The sequence below is a fragment of the Phragmites australis genome, chromosome 5 (genome assembly GCF_958298935.1).
Source record: "Phragmites australis chromosome 5, lpPhrAust1.1, whole genome shotgun sequence".
NCBI classification, from domain to species: Eukaryota; Viridiplantae; Streptophyta; class Magnoliopsida; order Poales; family Poaceae; genus Phragmites; species Phragmites australis.
In genome coordinates, this window is record NC_084925.1 from 1,606,258 (window position 1) to 1,624,977 (window position 18,720).

The 18,720-nt window shown below is 41.7% G+C and overlaps 4 protein-coding genes across 5 annotated transcripts; 1 reads left to right on the forward strand and 3 right to left on the reverse strand.

The window, feature by feature from the left end:
- Positions 1-3,493: 3,493 nt before the first annotated feature.
- Positions 3,494-4,165, reverse strand: LOC133917357 (protein RESPONSE TO LOW SULFUR 3-like). Its single transcript, XM_062361261.1, has one exon. The coding sequence runs from the start codon at positions 4,049-4,051 to the stop codon at positions 3,728-3,730; it is 324 nt and encodes a 107-aa protein (XP_062217245.1). The 5' UTR covers positions 4,052-4,165; the 3' UTR covers positions 3,494-3,727.
- Positions 4,166-8,970: 4,805 nt separating this feature from the next.
- LOC133918296 (uncharacterized) lies at positions 8,971-12,717 on the forward strand. 2 transcript variants are annotated; one of them, XM_062362107.1, is made up of 7 exons: positions 8,971-9,164; positions 9,264-9,442; positions 9,550-9,605; positions 10,583-10,697; positions 11,155-11,277; positions 12,017-12,188; positions 12,300-12,717. In XM_062362107.1, the coding sequence occupies exons 1-7, from the start codon at positions 9,063-9,065 to the stop codon at positions 12,483-12,485; spliced, it is 933 nt and encodes a 310-aa protein (XP_062218091.1). In that variant the 5' UTR covers positions 8,971-9,062; the 3' UTR covers positions 12,486-12,717. The 2 variants fall into 2 exon arrangements, with proteins under 2 accessions (XP_062218091.1, XP_062218092.1); XM_062362108.1 differs by having other exon boundaries at positions 9,025-9,164; positions 9,256-9,442.
- Positions 12,718-13,086: 369 nt separating this feature from the next.
- LOC133918297 (upstream activation factor subunit UAF30-like) lies at positions 13,087-15,031 on the reverse strand. The gene is made up of 2 exons (XM_062362109.1): positions 14,618-15,031; positions 13,087-13,471 (listed from the first exon to the last, which is right to left on the reverse strand). Exons 1-2 carry the CDS (start codon positions 14,915-14,917, stop codon positions 13,349-13,351), a joined length of 423 nt encoding a protein of 140 aa, XP_062218093.1. The 5' UTR covers positions 14,918-15,031; the 3' UTR covers positions 13,087-13,348.
- A 577-nt stretch (positions 15,032-15,608) lies between these two features.
- On the reverse strand, positions 15,609-18,568 carry LOC133918298 (probable pyridoxal 5'-phosphate synthase subunit PDX2). The gene is made up of 7 exons (XM_062362110.1): positions 18,359-18,568; positions 18,140-18,267; positions 17,413-17,500; positions 17,238-17,311; positions 16,920-17,111; positions 16,107-16,204; positions 15,609-16,010 (listed from the first exon to the last, which is right to left on the reverse strand). The coding sequence occupies exons 1-7, from the start codon at positions 18,411-18,413 to the stop codon at positions 15,881-15,883; spliced, it is 765 nt and encodes a 254-aa protein (XP_062218094.1). The 5' UTR covers positions 18,414-18,568; the 3' UTR covers positions 15,609-15,880.
- Between the last annotated feature and the right edge of the window lie 152 nt (positions 18,569-18,720).

Consider the following 18,720-nt stretch of genomic DNA (forward strand, 5'->3'; position numbering starts at 1 on the left):
GTGTTCGGGTCCCTCACCTGATCTACCCAGGGGAACTCCACATCCGGGCAGGACAAACACCCCTAACATTGCCCACATCTCGGCTCATCCACCCCACTCATCTAACCAACACCATCAACCCATCATTATGATCATTGTACAAATAATTAAAGTCTATGCTCGCGAACGATGAAACATTTCACCGCTCGACTTCTACCGAGAACCTAAGCACTTGCTAAGCATAACGAATAACATTTTAAGTTAGATAACATCATATTAAACCTAGACTATAAGGATACATATCAATAATTATTCAAGATAGGAGAATTAGTGCATTAACATAGGTTCTATCCATCATAGCCCGACATCAACTTGAACTCATGCATAACATACATAAAGCATATTTATCACATCATATCATACGAGATCCCAAGTATAAGACATACGGAGAAATAACGAAACTTGCGATCTAAACAATGCCGGAAAAGTAACAAAAGGTCGGAGACTCCAAGGTTAAACTTGGAGTATCTGGGTTTCGGAACCTCCGGGTAAACCTCCGGGTGAGGGCTCTCGGTTAGTCATTTTTGAAATAACTTGAAACCTCCAGGTCGAGTCCGGATACTCTGGATTAGGCCGGACACTCCGGGTTATGGCCGAGTTGAGTTCTAAAGTGTTTTTCTTGGTTGATTCAACTCCCTTGCTAAATCTATTCCATCAAAACATGTATATACACTGTAAAAAGGGTTCTAGACTCGAATTGCACCCTAAATCGCTATAGTTCCCGAGGAAAATTCAATGGAGCTTCCACAGGTTTACCCGAAGTAGACGGGTCAATCAAGATTATGTTTTTATTTGAATTATCATAAGTAATGTTTCGATACCGTTCTTTGTAGATACTATGTTTACCAGTTTCTTAGGTAAACAGGAGATACAAAATGAACCCTTAGTATGTAAGTCATCATTGCACTTGCACATTCTTATTTGGCTATGTTTCTATTGTCATTAGTGTTTTAACTCTTTTAGTTGTATTTTTATTTTAGGCATGGATGATCGAATGTACTCACACCTCGTTCAAAGACGAACATATCCAAAATATCCAACGTGACATGTACCGGTTCATCTTACACGAAATTATTCACAAGAGTGGCAGATTCTTTGATCTCAAGGTGAATTAGCTAGCCATCCGAGGCTTTGTAAGTGAGAGAGGAAATACTTTTAGCAATATTGGCTTGTGATGTAAAAATATTGTACTTGTGAATAATATTGTACTTGTGTTAAATATTAGACTTGTATTGATTCAAATGTTGTTAAAATCTGTCTTGAAAATATGTTAAAAATTGGAGGGAATAAAATATATGCTATTATTAATTTTTTGAATGAAATACATACTACATGCGGATTCTTATGTCACCCGCATGTGTAAATCTATCTATTTATAGGCGGACGCTAAAATGTGTCGTATGTAAAAACTATTTTCACAGGCGGTTCTCTTAAGGAACTGGTTGTGAAAAACTATTTCTATAGGCGGTTTACTTAAGGAACCGTATGTGAAAATGGTTTTCGATAGACGGTTCACTTAAGAGACCGCTTATGAAAATGGTTTTTCACAGACGATTCTTTAAGAAAACGTATGTGAAAATAGATTTTCACAGACGGTCCATTTTGCCCTTATGGAAATCATCCATTTTCACATGTCTTCGTCATATGTGGGTACGCTAAACACCTATGAAAACGGGTTAGAAACTGCCTCTAAAAATAGTTTCTGTATTAATGTCAGTCTATTTCCCCTCAACCTACATATAAGATCCATGTGAATAATAGGACTTACGAACAACCAATCACATACTAATTAGCACCATCCGGAAAGAAACACATGCATGTTATGTGTAGTCTAACCTTAGTCCTCTTTTTAAGGGTATATTTATTTGAGTTTCTGTTTTTGACTTTTTTAAAAAGTTGTTCTTTTGGTTTTATAAAAAAAACTATTTTTAGATTTTAGTTGTTAGGTTTTATAATATTTTTTTAACTTCTTAGCACACCACTTCTCAGAAAAACTACTTTTAACTTAGTTTCTCAGTTTTTAATATATTTTCTCAAAAATATGCTTCTAACTTTTCTAAAACCATTTTTTAATAAATCTATTTATTTAAACTTCTAGTTTCTGAGCTCTGCAAAACAGATCCAGATTGCTCCACCCGCGCAGCAACTTGTCAAACAGGTCTGGTCAAAGTGGCGTTTTTATATTAAAAAAAGTGTAGTGGCGTACTCTACTCGTTCGTATTCGCTGCCACAGCCAACTTTTTATCCTTTTATGCAAGTCGGGACCAAAAGTCTCAGAATAAGGCTCTTTTTTTCTGAATGTGCAGCAACCAAAAAAAATTGACATCGTAATTTCCTTTTTTGGGCTAAAATGTGCAGGAGAGATAGGTGGTGATGTGTTATGTGTAAAGCATTTCATATCCAATTTTCTTTCTATTTTGGAATAGCTAAAAAACACTTGAGTGATTCGAGCCTCCTCCTCAAAGGTTTAGGGTACGGGTTCGTTGGAGTCTATCGGGTTTAGAGGAACGCCTGCGGTGGCAATCCAGCTTGATGGTTGTGACGATTGATGGGTAACACAGTAGGGAAGCCATTGGCTAGGTTGGTAGAGGTCGAGTGGTGAGCAAAGTCACAGCACGACAACTTAGCTATGACCTGTTGAAGACGTGAGGAGGAGGACAAGGTAGGGACGAGTCATGGAGGAGAGGCTCACTAACGACGAAGGGTCAGAGAATAAGAAATGAGAATGAGGAGGACAAAAGAGTGGTGGAGAAGAAACACAAGGTTGCTTGATCCAATTGTCACAAAATCCAAGAGAGAGTGTGTGTTGAGGGGGGATCTATGCAACATAAATCAATCCACGAACAAACCATTTTTTTAATTATTCGTACCCTCAGCTACAGAGAGGTTAAGATCATGGACAAGGGTTTTCTTTCAGAAACGAAAATCTTATTGTGAAGGTATTTTTATTTTTTTCAGCGTTTCAACGGTTTTACTTTACAGTTTCCGTCACGAAGGAATTTTTAAGGTCATTCTCTTTAGGACGAGATTTTCTCTACTTTTCCTTCGTGATTCATCTCAAAAGAAAGTTATTACGGATGAAAAAAAATAAGAAAATAAAAAAAAATCAAAAAATAAATAAAATGAAGAAAATATAATTAAAGATGGTCTAACAGCGTCCGAATAAGCTCCAGAGCTCGAACCGGATCGCCCACTGAGACTTGGCTTTAGGAGCCAACCGGGCTCACCAGCTCTTAATCACAAACAAACCTTTATTAACATTTCCTTGATACGAAGCTTCCTACTCATTTTTTTTTCCTCTATAGGGAGGACTACTTTTGTGAATTTTTAAAATTTTGATTATTTTTCATATTCTACGTTGTAGGTCCTACATATTAGTGAAAAAATTATAGAATTAAATATTTTGATTCTCTCTGAAATTTCGCCGAAATTTTAATCGCTATTCACAACAAGCTTCGAGCTGTCAAACGACACAACAGAATTCAACGCAAATTTGTTGGCAGCAACATCAAATGCAGTTGATCACCGAAAAGGAGTAGCTAATGCCGTATGAATTATATTTGATACTACAACTCTATCATTCTACATGTGACATGTCTCTGCTTGCGCTAAAGAATCCAAGATGAAGTCGATCAATGGCGTCGCAAGATGCGCGTGAACAGAACCATCCCGGCCCGCTACTACTATACTAGGATGTGGCCGGGACTCTGAGCGCGGCGCCGAGCTCCCGGGCGAGCTCCTGGACGCGGCCCTGGTAGGCGCGCGCGAGCTCGACGGCCTCCACCTCGGCCTCGCCCAGCTGCGCGCACAGCCGCTCCTCGCCCTCCTCGGCCGTCTCCGCGCGCCGCCGCGCCGCGTCCAGCTCCGCGCGCAGCGCCGCCACCTCCCGCTCCAGCTCGGCGTTCCGCCGCCGCAGGAGCTCCGCCTCCTCGGCCGCGCCGACGACGACGCTCGTCTTCCTGACGCCGCCGGAAGCGGGCATGGCAATGCCGATGGAGATGGCCGGCGCCATTGAGCTGGATCAAGGCACAGAGGCCAAGAAACAATTCCAGGAGATGGAAGGATCGAATTCAAGTGGACAGTGGCTTCTTGAGCAGCCGCGTCCGCTTGCTTGGTCTCTGTGCTGAAGGGGCTGGGTATTTATCGGCCTGGGTGCTGATCGGGAAGGCGTCCAGGTTCAGAGAACCTGGGCGTGATGACGGGAGCGGTGACGCCTGCGACATCAGTAGTGACCCCCATCGCGAACGCGCTCGTAGGCCTCGCACTGGTGCTTGCCTCCCTAAATAGATTTTTTTGGATACTCTCAGAGCGTATGTGGATCAAAATATAAGCGTGATGCGCTCTCGCTTGCGGAGCTTGAGGATTTGTACTATTTTTAATAGACGTATGTATAAGTTGTAGATATAATATATATTTTAAATATATGTAAATGTGTATATAAAATGTAAACTAGGTTTAAACGTATATTAAAATTCTACATCTTGTATTTAGTGTTGAGGCTAAAAAAATAGTAACCCTCATAAGGTGAGGTCATCATTTTTCTCTCTCTTTGTTAGAAATATTTCGGTAAATTCAACACATAAAGCACTAGACAATCCAATAAATCTATCAATCTATGTACATAATACTCCGGTAAGTACAAACTCCTCTACACCGTCCCTTCTGGTGAGACCAATTCTTATGGAACTTCTCCAATTCAATCAAACTTTGTACCGGCTGTGATAGTTTCTTGATGTATTGCATCTATGAGAAATATGTTAGTCCCAATGACTATGTTGTCATTAATCACCGAAATCACAATCATGATTTAATAGGGTCATTTTCTCTACAATTTTTCTATTTTTGGTGATTAATGACAACACAACTAAAGAAACTGGCAAATAATAAATGATATCAATCGTAAAGAGCACAAAATCTTACCACATTGCTTGAATGCATGTTCTTACCATTTAGTCCCCTTTTATTATGGTTCCATTTTTCTCTATTACCACTATCTCTCTTGATTTACTCATGCAAGAGTTTCTCTCTCTTTGTCAACCTAGGTGCCTCATGTTGCTTCTTGTATCTTCTTCTTCTCTCTATTTGTCAACTTCAGCATTCTAAGATATCTTGTATCTTGCTTCTTACTTTGGTCATCAAAATTCTTTCCCTTTACCAATAATCTCAAAAAGGACTTTGAATGGAAATTTTGGTGTACAATGATTATGATCTTCATCAAAACGTCTAATCTTATATATTTGGCTTCTTTACTTAAACTTTCACTTTATTTTGTGAGCCAATTCTTCAAATCCTCATAGCCGGCTAGGGCTTCAAGTATTTTTGAAACCCAAAACGATTATGGCTCTTTTATGTTGGTGATGACTTCCTTAGACACTCAAATGGGTTGGTTCTACCTCTAATTATTTTTTCCAACCATATGTGCAATCATCTTGTCATTGTTCTTCTTTTTTAGCTTGTAGTGGCTGCTCTTGACCTTGATCTTATATTTGGGCTTAGTGTAGAAGGTGGAGGTCTTGTTGAAGAGGTTCATTACTTTCTTTTTCTCCTTGGTTTCTTTCTTGACTTGCTTGCATTGGAAGAACTTATGATCTTCTTGATAACATTTGAAGCATGTCACGGTGGATCCCTCCACAAGCTTCTTCACCATGCTAGCATGGTTATCTTAAGGAGGTTGGATATAGTTTTTACCCTTTAATCTTGTCAAGTCCTTCTTGAGCTTTTCGATTTCTTATTTGAGCTCATCATTTTCTTGTATAATGAGTTCATTGGATGGTTCTACAAAAGCATTCTCAACGCATATCTCATTGCAAAGGGGTGAGCATGATATATCAATTAAATCATTAAAAAGTAGAAGCATCTACCTAAGGCTTGAAATTAAATAAAGAGGTAGATTGCTCCAAAAGGGGCTTAGATTGAGATTCAATGCATTCAAATTTTGCCTTAAATCTTCATGCTCCTTGTTTAACAAATTGAATTTGCTCAATAATTGTTCATAATTAGGAACAAAGGTGGCATGAATGTCATTAAGTGAATTAAATTTCTTAAGTTCTTTTAATTATTTCTTAAGGGCTATTTGTTGCTTATTGATCAAATAAAGGAGTTCATCATATGAGGGAGAATCCTCATTGGATGATGACTTGCGTGATGACAACATTGAGGAAGAGCTTCTCTTAGAGGAGTGGATGGCTAAGCTCTCATTACTTGAACTTGAATCTTCATCTTCACTCATCCATCTTCATATGCTTCTAAATATTTTGGCTCTCCCCCTTATATCTCTCTTGCTCTTGGTCTTCTTCTCCTTCTTGATACGATCAATATTTTTGACCAAATCTTTCATGTAGATTCGTTGATCAATCTTAGCATTAATCTTCTTGATGTTCTTCTATACTTGAGAGACGAGCTTGACGACTTCAGAATCTATTTCTTCATCACTTGATATGTTTTGATCATCATCTTCATTGCTCTTCATCTCCATCTTTATCTCTATCATTTTCGTTTGAGTTCGACTCTTGCTCTTGCGTCCTCATTTTTGCTTTCATGTGTGGGCATGATGCTTGTTTGCTTGTGAGAGTAAGGTTCTTGATGTCGGATGAGGAAGAGACTTCCACCCTCATGTTCATACTCTACTCTACTCTACTGCTCAAGAGAATTGTAACATACTCTAGTAAGGTAAATTGCAAATATGTAAATACGGAAACGTAAATAAGGTAGGGAGATAAGCTTGGCATAAAAAAAATTATCCCGTGGTATCGATGATATGAATGTCACCCCTAATCTACGTTAGAGCTCCACAAAGGATATGCTCCCGGTCGTCAAATCTATTCCGGTCACGGCCTTTGAGCTACCTAGTCATCAAGATAAGATCTTAAGTACGATGAGCCACTAAGTCACCGAGGCAAGGTCTCACTACTAACCTCTCTTCTGATCACTTATCACCGTGATCACTTTGGAGCTTGAGCCACCAATATAAGGGTCTTCGCATCCCCGTACACGTATTTTGCCGTCGCTCCACACCAAGTTGAGGGGGCAACAATCTTGAGACACCAAGGTCAAAGATGCCGGCGAGTCACCGACTCTAAGGCATCGACGTACCACTCGATACAAACTAGGATCACTCTTTGATCTCTTCTTCAAGCTGCAGCACCTAGCTACAATTCTCTGTAGACATATAAGCACTAAACACTATTTAATCTTATGCTTAATCGTTTTGGATGATCACTTTAAGCACTTTGATGTCTTAGAGGTTTTCTCAAGTGTATATGAGCTTCCTATAGACTCTAGTAGTATGCAACCACTTCAAATAACTGAGTGGAAGGGTATTTATAGTCTTAAACCCTCTAACTAGTTGTTTTCCCAATGGCTCAGAAAAGCTGTTAACATCATATGGTCCGGTGAGAACAGTAATACTAACACTGAATCATCCGGTGAGTACAACCTCAAAAACTAGTCGTTGAAACTCCACTCAATGACTCTGTGAACACCATACAATCCGGTGTGCCTTCAAATCCTTTACCAGATCTTTAGGTGAGTTATCTTGAGTCATCCGAGCCTTTGCATCATCTCTGTATAAAATGCTCCGATGCATTCATCTATGTAATCATTTCATTCACACCGTGCCATCCGGTGAGTTGAACCTTCTCTCCTTTTCCCTGAAAATAATCCGATGCAACTATCTCTATGATCACCGGACTATTTAGTGAGTTGAACTTCATTCTTCAGCACTTGCAGTTGCCTCTGCAAGAAATGCTCCGGTGCTATACTCCGATGTGCACAAAACAAGCACCGAGCCTTCTAGTGTGTTGATCTTCAGTCTTGTGCACTCGCATTCTTCTCTGTAAGAAATACTCTAATGTTACTCTGTGTAGATCGTTAGACTATCCGATGAAGTCTTCAGCCTTCTCTCCCTTTATCAGAAATACTCTGATGTGTTTAACATACAGAGCACCGGACTATACGGTAAGGCTATCAGCCTCTATACACAATACTTCGATAAGTGTAAACTTCTTTGCACCGCACCTTCTGTTGAGACTGATTCTCTTTGAACTTATCCAATTCAATCAAACTTTATCCAAACTATAGTAGCTTCTTGATGTATTGCATCTATGAGACCAACAACATATATTTTTATAAATATATTAGCTTAATAACTATATTATTATTAATCATTAAAATCATAATTATAATCTAATAGGATCATTTCAGCTAAAAGGGTAATGTAATTTATCTCCTGTAGTATAGTTGTTCTGATCTGTACAGTACACGAATAAGCTATTCAAAGTGTTTTGATGGTTGTAGCATCACTCACGTTTTACTGTTTAAAACACTGTAGCGCGATGACTTTAGGATCTCAATCCTGGTAATCCTAGGGAGAAACTTCAGCAGTAATGTGGGCGATCCGGGCAAGAAACTCTAAAAATGCGTGATTTTTTAAAATAGTGGAATACAATTCTAGCCTCTGCATCGGACAGTGCACACAGCCTAAACAGTGTGGACGATGCCGGCGAGAAATCTGGTTCTGCTAGTCGAGAGATTCTATCGAGCGATCAATGATCAACCATGGTGGAGAAACAGGAGGGCCGATTTGATTTTCGTTTGTTTTCAACTCGTAACTTAATCGTAGCCATCCACCCATGGTCCAACGACCACGAATGCGTGCGGTGGATCAGCTGGTAGTCGCAGGCTCAGGCCTTGTTTGGTGTAGCTTCGCTACTAAAATTAAATAAAATAGGTTATTTTTGAAAATGACTTTTTAGAAATAAAAATCATCATTATTATTATAAATTAGAAACTAGATTTTTAAGTTTCTAAGAGATAAGGTTCTGAGAGATATTATATATATTATAATTTTTTTTCATATGAAAAGATAATTTAAAAATAGTTTTTTATAAGCAAATTTTCAATTGTAATTTTTAAAATCATCTTTTTGAAAAAACCTCAGCCCTCACGGTCACCACTGCGCTATCGCTACGAGCGAGCTCGCTTCGAAAGGCGCACGCGGCGCCACGGCGAGCCACTCCAGCGCCATGGCCGTGCTCTCCCTCCTCCTGCTGCCGCGGCCGTGTGCCGTCCTCGCCTCCAACGCAGGCGCCACGTCCACGTCCCCGCGGCCGGCCGTCATCCTCCCAGTTGCGCCCTTCCCCACATGTTCCCTCTCCTCTCACCTCCTCGCGCGTACCTTGCTTGCCTGTGCGTGACGCGCGGCGTGTGTCGTCGTAGTGGCGCAGGGGCTCGGGAACAACACGGGCGACTACGCGCGGCTCGCGGCGGCGCTGCGGGACGACCACGGCCTGCCGGCGGCAGTCGTGGCGCGGGTCTCGCGCCCCGACTGGCTCCGCAACGCCGCCGGGCTTGCCGACGCCAACTACTGGCGAGGCAAACTCCGCCCGCGCCCCGTTCTTGACTGGTAAGTACTAAGTAGCTCCTCTCTGGCGCATTCCGTCGAGCACGAACGCGATGCTTGTTTAGAATCAGAGTTAAGGCGATTCACCGAACACCTTGCTTGCATTGCAGGTACCTGAAGAGGGTGGACGAAGCGGTGTCTGAGGCGAGGGAACTGTGCGCTCAAGGTTTGTGTCTTCCCAGTCCAAGAATAAATCTGGCAACCATTAGTGGCTAGTGATTACTAGTAAGTAAACTGGGGAGCAATACTGGGATTGTCGGTTTGGTTTGATTTTGGTTAGAGCATGGTTAGATGGTATTTGGATGAAGCTGGGGATAGTCATGGCGGAGTTTTGGTGAGCTGAGAATCGGTTCTACTGCTGTGCAGAGAATTCGATATCTAGCATGATGCCTTTTCTGAACCAAAATTGTGAGCTGGTACTCCCAGCATGTTTCTTATGCTTTCGATAAAAGCAGGGCCATGCCTTTGGTATATACTAGCAAGGAAAGTTTTGGTATTTAGGGTATGCAGTTGAAGTCTGTACAAGGCTTCAGAATATCTTACTACTACTGTACCTCCCCTATTCAGAAATATATACAAAGGATGGATGAAGCCGTTCTAGAACTTAGACTGATCAAACTAACTTAACTTTGACCACTAATCTGTAGAGAAGTATTTAGAATTGTCGCATGGAAGTAGTAGCATACATTGATCCATACGGATTGATGAAGAGTGAGTTGATAATGGAATTTTTCTTCGATAAATAGGAAACTTAAGATTAAGATGCTCCGGAATGGAAATGAGGGAATGTCCACAATACCCGGATTTAGTCAGATCCAATTTAAGGGATTTTGTAGGTTCATTAATCAAGGCTTGGCAGAAGAGCTTGAGAAGTTTCCAACAATTAAAGATCCAGATCACGAAATTGCATTTCAATTATCTGCGAAAGGATATCAATTGCTAGAACCCTCAATAAAAGAAAGGGATGTTGTGTATGAATCACTCACCTATTCTACATTTATTGTTGCAAGTACTTCAAATCTTGAAACTGGGGGTAGATTTTAATTGTTAATGCCAGTGTGAAGCTGCCCCGTGGAATATAAAGGTCAATGTTGTGAAAGTAAGAAGCTTTATCTTAATTCTGAGCCGTGTTGCTATTTGCAGATGGGAAGATAACACTGATAGGGCATTCAGCTGGGGGCTGGCTTGCGCGCGTGTACATGGAAGAGTTTGAGGCTTCTGACATAAGCTTACTGCTCACACTTGGCACGCCTCACTTGTACTGTTTCTTTCATGATGATTCGTGCTTGAATTGAAGTAGTCTAAGCTTAGTGGCTCATTATTTTAATTTGTGTTTTCTTGCAAATAAAAAATTCCTTGATTCTTACCTTGCAGATGTGAAATTAGACTTATTAGCACTTCGTCTTGCTGTAACATTGACCTTTTCTTTGCTCCTACCCAAACCAAACTTATGTTCTTACAATCATGCGGATATTTAAAAGAAAAAACTAGTATCCTGCTTTAATTTCATATATTCAGAAGATATGCTTATAGGTTAAAGATCTCTCGACTGTTTTAGCCTATTTCTACTTGTGGAGCCATACAAAAAATCAATATGTATAATGTATATGAAACAATAAATTTTAGCAATTCGTGCAATAGTGTCAAAATGAAATGCAGAGCGTACTTTTCTTTGATCTGATCCCCTTTCTGCCTTTCCTTTCTATAATTATTAGGCCTCCTCCAAAAGGTGTACCTGGGGTAATTGACCAGACTAGAGGACTACTGGACTATGTCCAGAAGAATTGTGCTCCAGCAGTTTATACACCTGAACTAAGATATGTGTGCATTGCTGGAAGGTACCTTTCTTCTGGCTATTGATTTCAGGTTGTGCTTGACTGCTTCCACATTGATCTTATTATTGAACTTTGTTAAGGTTTGTCTGACATTTTATCTCCCTGACGATGTGAAACTGCTAAATCATTTCATTGTGGATGAATCGCAAAATAAAGGAGTGGCAAATCTAATGTAATGCTCAGGAATATTGCTGTTGTCAGACCTGAACTTAACCAAAGAATGAGCATTTAGGCTGAAGCTGGTAATCTTAAGTTAGCTAAAATAAATAAAAAAATCTCCCTAAAATGAACACACATTTTTTTTGCTTGTGACATTAACATATGAGCTAGTTCAGACTCCAACAAGAATCTTTGTTTGATGACCAAAGTGTTAGGGTAAACACCTGCTGCTAGGCGACATTAGCTATTAAGGGAGGGATTAAACCATAGATTGGGAAAAGGAGGAGACTGATTAATTCTTCTTTTGCTTCATTTGATCTAGGCGCAATGCCACGTATATATAGCCGGCCAGCCGGTCTACAAAAACTCCATTCAAATAAACTCTATCTCTAATCTTATCTCTAGTTTAAATCTAACTCTATCTCTTAATCTTATGTCTAATTCTCTCCTTATTTAAACTAATAAAACTCTATCTTATCTCCTAAACCGAACCTGATTCAAACTATCAAACCAACCACGTGTTACAGGCCGAAGTTACTGTTCATGCGCGCATATATCATACCATCTCACATCGTCTCGGCAGGTACATTCAAGGTACTCCTGTTCTGGGGAACCCCACAGTTGCTTCGGATGAGATTCTCGCAGTGGACACTCCTGCAGACGGAGGCGAGGCTGTTATTATCAGTACCAATGACAAACCTACTCCATCAAGAGCCACCTTGAGAGCCCGGTTCGTCGGACAAGGGTACAAACAGGTGCAGACACTTATTTATTTATTTTTAAGGGAAGGGGAGATTTGATTGACCGGCTGCGATAGAAGCACAATCTTGTGAATCAATTGAGAATGTCGATTTCTCATCAACCAGGTTTGTGGCCGTGCGGATGTGTGGGGCGACGGCGTCGTTCCAGAAATGTCGGCGCATCTGGAGGGTGCACTGAATATAAGCTTGGACGGCGTGTACCACTCCCCTGTAGGCTCTGATGATGAACAGAGGCCCTGGTATGGATCTCCGGCAATCCTCGAGCAGTGGGTGCATCACCTTCTCAGCTGAGTTGATACACGTGAGCAGAAGGCTACCGATGCTGGAACTGGAAGTGTGTCCAGCTAGAAATGCCATCAGGTCCCCGCGGGCCATGCCATGTTGTGTAGCGTCGTTCATTGGCATAATAGCAACGTAAATCCTGAACAGCAGCAAGCAAATGTATGTCTTTGGCTTCTGTACACAACTTTACTCTGATCTTTTGTCCAAATATAATGGATCATCACTGGAATTTCTTACTGTAGAGCATCGCTCACTGTACAGAGGACAGTTCAACTCTGGAATATTCAACATACCGATGAACCAAAACCTCTTGAAAGAGGAATTCTATTTTGTAAAGGGATAACAAGATAAAAGAACCGCCGATTCGAATGCTCATAGTCATATCAAAAGCTGGGTTGCTGACCCAGCGGAAACAACAAAAACAGAGTATGTCAGCACAGCCATAGAACATAACCACGCAAAGAATACCATCATGGTTAACATGCGTGTAAGAAGACATTATACTTAAACCCTCCAGAATGCAATATCGCGCATGTGACTTGACCATAATGCTTGATCACAAGTCATTTCCCTGCAACCAGACCAGCATGAATATACGACTAAGAAGACATTAGCAGACTAAACATACATTTCCCGCATCAATGTGCATGCAAAAGCCCTCGCAGGATCGCAGGAGCAACACGCAGTGAAAACACTGGGAATCCTTTTTACACAACACGAATGCTGAACAGAGTCTGAACAACCACCACCGACTTTGGCTTAACTACCTAGTGGGAACTGGACTTAACATGGATCACAAATTCACAATAGAGGCTACCCAACACAAGTCTTAGCCGCAAAACACTATTTGCTGGCTCCATTGACTGCTTTAGTTAGTTCTTCACGAAGTGAGGGCTCAGTAGCTTGGAGATCTCCATCATCCCAATCTTGTCCCTCCCACCAAACAAGCTTTTGAGCTTCTCATCACAGTTTATCTCCTTTTTGTTTGCTGGGTTCTGCAAATCATGAAGAGTGATTTCTCAGTACCTGACACAAACTGTTTGATGCAAAAGTCTATAGCACATTGGTATAATGAGGCGGCCAGTGTACATGAGCTACTGAGTTTTTATCTGAATACTAATAAAGCAGCCAAGAGACTAAGAGAAGCATGCTCTAATTCAAGTAAATACTGTGGTTAATACCATTGCGAGTGCAGAATGGAATTATATGAGAAGCACTTAAATACAGAAATGTAGGTAATCTGAATCCAATTTTGCCTAAATGTACCACCACAGTTAAGCGCAATATTCAGTAAAACAAACATCTATGGTGTATTTTATAAGGCAGTCGTCAAAACACACAAAATACATTAGACATGTTACACAAACCACTACGAGAAGAAAAATTACATATTGCACTTAAGTGTGTTGAGTTCCAATTAGAATGGCAAAATCACATATGTGTAGAAAGAATGTGCTTCTTTGTCCAGCTTTTCAGGTTAAGCACAACTAATGAATTAACTCAACAAGAAAAATCTGAACAGCAATGCAGCCTGCTTTGTTATTTGCTAAAACAAACAAAGTACACCTTTATAACATTAGCAAATCAGGCAATATACTATCGGTAATTCGGTATGCAGTTGAAATAAGGATTCTACAAAAGGAACAACAAATGAACAAGGAATGGTAAGCTAACTACACCAAACTAGATCACCGCAAACATGAACAGGAGACTTGCTCTTAACAAAAGAACCAGGAACTACTGAGATCACCAGAGCTTCTGAACTAGAAAGGGTTGTCCACTCGTCCTTAACCTTTGGGCATTTTCCCAACTCGGATACAGAAGCAAAAAATGCACAAATTGGCAACAATCCGAATACCTACCTACACCAAATCCGTCACCACTACCTCTACCAAATCCCAACCTTACCAATAGAATCGGTAGCACGGGCGAAACCCTAAACCAACCCACCAAAATGGGTTTACTTACCCTCGAATCCCAATCCAATCGAAACAACGCACAAATAGCTAGTACATCATAAGGGCGAGGTCACAAAACTAGATGCACGAACAGATAGATTAGAGGCTACTCAGTGAATAGTGAAAGGTACTGGGGTACTAGCAACCGGCAAGAGGAGTGGTGGTGATAGTGATGCGCGCTACCTGGAGGCCTTGGGCCTTGATGTGGGCCCAGATGAGCTTGACGGCGCCGGGGCGGGAGACCTCGGGCGCGCCGCCGGCGAACTTGCGGAGCGCGTCGGAGACCGGTAACGGCTTCATGATCCCGCGGTTCACCTTCGCCGCCGTGGCATCGGCCTTGGTCACCTGCGCCGCCGTGGCATCGGCCTTGGTCACCTGCGCCCCCGCGGCCGCCGCGACGGGCTTCTTGCCCCCCGCCGCTGCCGCGCCCGCCGGGGACATGAGGAACCGGCACCCGCGGAAAACCCTAGCCACCGCCGCCATAGCCGTGGGTGGAGCCTCTCTCTCTCTCTCCTCCGCGCTCGCTCGCTTCGAGCTCGACTAGGGTTTTGGGGGTTTAGGTACGGGCTCGAGTTTTTTAAAAATGGAGACCCGGGATGGGGTGCGAGACCGAGCGCTTCTGCATAATTGCATTTAGGACCTTGCGTTTCTTTTTATTAGAGAGTCACTCCCTACAGTTATAAATATTTGATATTTTGAATAAGATCTGATCAAACTTTGATTATTAATAACTTTTAAAATATTTAGTTTAGAACCATAAAAATTGTATGTGTAGATTTACTAAAAAACTACTTTTATAACTTATAATTATATTATAATAAAAAATAGTGATCAAAGTTACATATTAGAAATTAGATCATGTCTAAAATGTCAAATATTTTTGACCGGAGAGAGTGATTTACTGCAAACGGTCCCTGTATTTCATAGGTGCTGGTACAGTAATGGTCGGCAAGCACAAAGCAGTGACAAATTAGGATGTTTTTATGGCTTTATCGCGCGAATTTGAACAAATCTACAATGTTGTTTCCATGAAATGTCCTTCACTTATGTTCTCTGATATCTTTTCATCTGCCAAACATTTAAAATTTAGTTAACAAACAGCTGAGAAAAGGAGGAACAAACACCAACGTCTTGTGGCACAAAATGGAAACAGTAGTCTTTGATCAACTGCAGATAAAGAAGGAAATATCATATATTCAGCTGACCAGCTTCTATTTGTACAGCAAGATTACAATTTCCAGAACGCCATTTGCTTTATCTGAGGATTTGCGTACAACAACAGACACCATCATTATTTTAATTGGTATACAGTTTGATATAAATGACACATGATGACAGAGCATAACAGATGCTCAACTGGGTTGTTGTCACCAACTGAATGGTAAAAATTGTCAGTTTCTTCGTTTTCTTTTCTTCAATGTTCTGACCGTCTTCTTTCCAGTGCTACTAAAAAATGGGCATATCAAGAGGCTTATTCGTTGGCGCGTTTTCTTCATCTCTTGAAGATGATGATAACAACAACGCAGAGAAAGCCTTTGCATGGGATTCTTTATCCATGTCCAAGAAGAAGCGATGCCTACCAAGGAGCATAGCGCATGGGCTTTAGGGTCAGAATCAGGAGCGCTAAGCCGCTGGGCAAATGCATGAAACAGTATAAAACAAAAGTGCTTACCATCTGGAGTCTGATGTCAATTCTGGGTGAAAAGCGGTGGCAAGGATGTTCCCTTGCCGTACTGCAACAATTACGTGATCTTTGGAATACACTTCTTCCTGCCAAGAGAACTGCAGGTCAGTTGACAAAATAGATGCAGACCTGACTCAGAATATGCAACGAACTATTGCAAGACTGGCAACTCAAGTATGTTGCCAATCTTCAATAAGGAATTCATCACGGTATTTGTTACTCATGTGGTAACACACATTTTTACCAACAAAAGGTACTAAATGCTAGGCATAACAAAAAGGTAGAATTAGATAAATGCATCTGATGCAGGCATGCAACAAATCAACAGGATAAATATCACAGTGACTGAGTGATAAGGAAGTGGATACACAGATGCTTTAGAAGACTGGTTATGTCCTAAACAATCAAATAGGAACCACTGTGGTAATTGCACTCATTACTCTGTTCCTCTGAAAATTTGATTTGCGACGAGTTAAAATTAGCATGTCAGGTATCAATACCAACTCAAATGTACAAACAGATTATACAACAAGGTACCATTCAACACACTACATGAAAATATGTCCACATCTAGTAACTCATCTTGGGAATATTTTCCCAGAAAACGGCAAGAGCAAACATATATACAGCCAAACACCATAATCACTGCTCATTGAAGAAGGACTAGAAGCAACTTGGAAGTTCAGCCTGAGCAACTATGAACACGAGTAGAAATAACAAGTGCTCCACGCTTGAAAGATACCAGAATGTCATAATTCGCACACCATTGCAATATTATAGTCAAGTGAGCAATATGCAAACCTCAACACCCTCCCCAGATGTTATTGTTATGCTGGGTCTGTCGAAGGGAACAGGGCAATCAGCCAATATTTCAACATCTGAACCTACTTCCAATATAGCAGGTGCCCGTATAAATACACCACGGCATGTATCATTCCCACCTTCCTTCTCTGCAAGTTTTGGCACAGAAAGCTCTGTCTCAAAGCTTTGAAGCTACAAGAGAAACAGTTTGTAATCAATCATGGTGTCGTATTTATTTATCTCATAAACTTTTAAGCATACACTTGACATTACCAATAATCCGGCCATCAAATGGACAACATGTTTCTCAAAACTTACCTGACTCCCAAAGAAGTTACGGTGGACAGTACAATCTAGTCCTCCAATAAGTTCCTGCCCTCCTGATTTTTGCCCTGCAAGTAAATAACACTACTCACCTATCATGACATTCTTTTAACAGGTATTCATAAGATATATATTTTTTAAAGCAATTGTTGATTCGTGACCCACACACCTACTGCCTTGTTTGCAAGGAAGATGAGCCCAGCACAGGTTCCCCAGACAGGCTTTCCTGCACCAACAAACTCTCGAAGTGCAGGAAACTGCATAGCAGATGAAGTGAAATTTTGCAACGCGTAAGTAAATAAGCAGGTGTTCATTAGTAGAAAGTAAATAAGCAGGTAAGAAATATACAATCACAGGTATAGAGAAATTGAGATAGTGCAAATGCAATACAAGAACCGGCAGTCTTCAGGAAAAGACAATCACCCTTCCTTCGTAGAAGGTAGGGGCAAAAGGATATTCATAGTTTCTACCAGAATTGGGAGATAGCAATTTTTAGCCTAGCCTAACCAAAATCGTGTTAACCACTTTGAGATAGAGTAACATGGTTATGCAACCAATAATTTATACTAGCCCAATTGATTCGGTTTTTCTTTTGGTAGCCAAGAAAGAACATTATCCACTCAACAATCGAGTTCTAAGTCTGTTTTTTCTTATCCAATATCCCATCGTCCTTCAAATAACCTATCATATCAGTATATCACGATTCATACACCCATTTCAGAGCCCACCACCAGCTCTGATAGCAAACCATATCAGCACACACCCAACTCATCAACCAGTTCTCGGTATTCGCCAATCAACACAAGCACGCAGAACCACGAGTCATGTCACCAACAAGCCAATCATCTACGGGGCGAAAAGAAACAAGTAGAGCAGAACGAGAAGGACCCTCCCACCAGGTTGTGGTAGTTGGCGAGCTTGGCCATGGTGGTGCTCTCGCCGCCGGGGATGATGAGCGAGTCGACGCCGAGGAGCTGCTCCGGCTTGCGCACCTCCATCCCCCTCACCCCGATCCTCCTCAGCGCTGCGCACATACACACCCCCGGCCGGCGAAATCAATAACACGAACACCCGCAAGCAGCTCAAGGAGGAGGCGACGGGATCGGATTACCTACCGGCCATGTGCTCGTTGTAGGAGCCCTGCAGCGCGAGGACGCCCACCACCGCCATTGCCCTCCCTCCCTCTCCCTTCCTCCGCCTCGGGACGTGTGGTTTGGTGGGGTCGGAGAGAGGCGGCTGGTGCAGTGGCGGTGGTTGGTGACGTCACGGGGAATGGAAAGGAAGTGGAGGGAGGGGAGGAAGAAGCCGCACGTCGCCGAGGCGGCGGCGGTGGCCACACGGGGATATGCCGCAGAAAAAAAAATTATTGGAGTCAGGCGTCGATCGATGACGGCCGTCCGATCGACGGTGACGAGATCTGTACCGTCGTTGGTATCTAGTTGGGGTCCACCGCCGCGGGCACGAGAACGAAGCGGGC

Coding starts and splice junctions, on each gene's coding strand:
- LOC133918298 (XM_062362110.1), bottom strand. CDS start 18,413: ATGGCGGTGGTGGGCGTCCTCGCGCTGCAGGGCTCCTACAACGAGCAC. Junction 16,205..16,919: donor CATCTGGGGAGGGTGTTGAG/GTTTGCATATTG, acceptor TTCTCTTGGCAG/GAAGAAGTGTATTCCAAAGA. Junction 16,011..16,106: donor TTGACATCAGACTCCAGATG/GTAAGCACTTTT, acceptor GCTCCTTGGTAG/GCATCGCTTCTTCTTGGACA.
- LOC133917357 (XM_062361261.1), bottom strand. CDS start 4,051: ATGGCGCCGGCCATCTCCATCGGCATTGCCATGCCCGCTTCCGGCGGC.
- LOC133918296 (XM_062362107.1), top strand. CDS start 9,063: ATGGCCGTGCTCTCCCTCCTCCTGCTGCCGCGGCCGTGTGCCGTCCTC. Junction 10,698..11,154: donor ACACTTGGCACGCCTCACTT/GTACTGTTTCTT, acceptor TATAATTATTAG/GCCTCCTCCAAAAGGTGTAC. Junction 12,189..12,299: donor TCGGACAAGGGTACAAACAG/GTGCAGACACTT, acceptor CTCATCAACCAG/GTTTGTGGCCGTGCGGATGT.
- LOC133918297 (XM_062362109.1), bottom strand. CDS start 14,917: ATGGCGGCGGTGGCTAGGGTTTTCCGCGGGTGCCGGTTCCTCATGTCC. Junction 13,472..14,617: donor TCAAGGCCCAAGGCCTCCAG/GTAGCGCGCATC, acceptor CATGATTTGCAG/AACCCAGCAAACAAAAAGGA.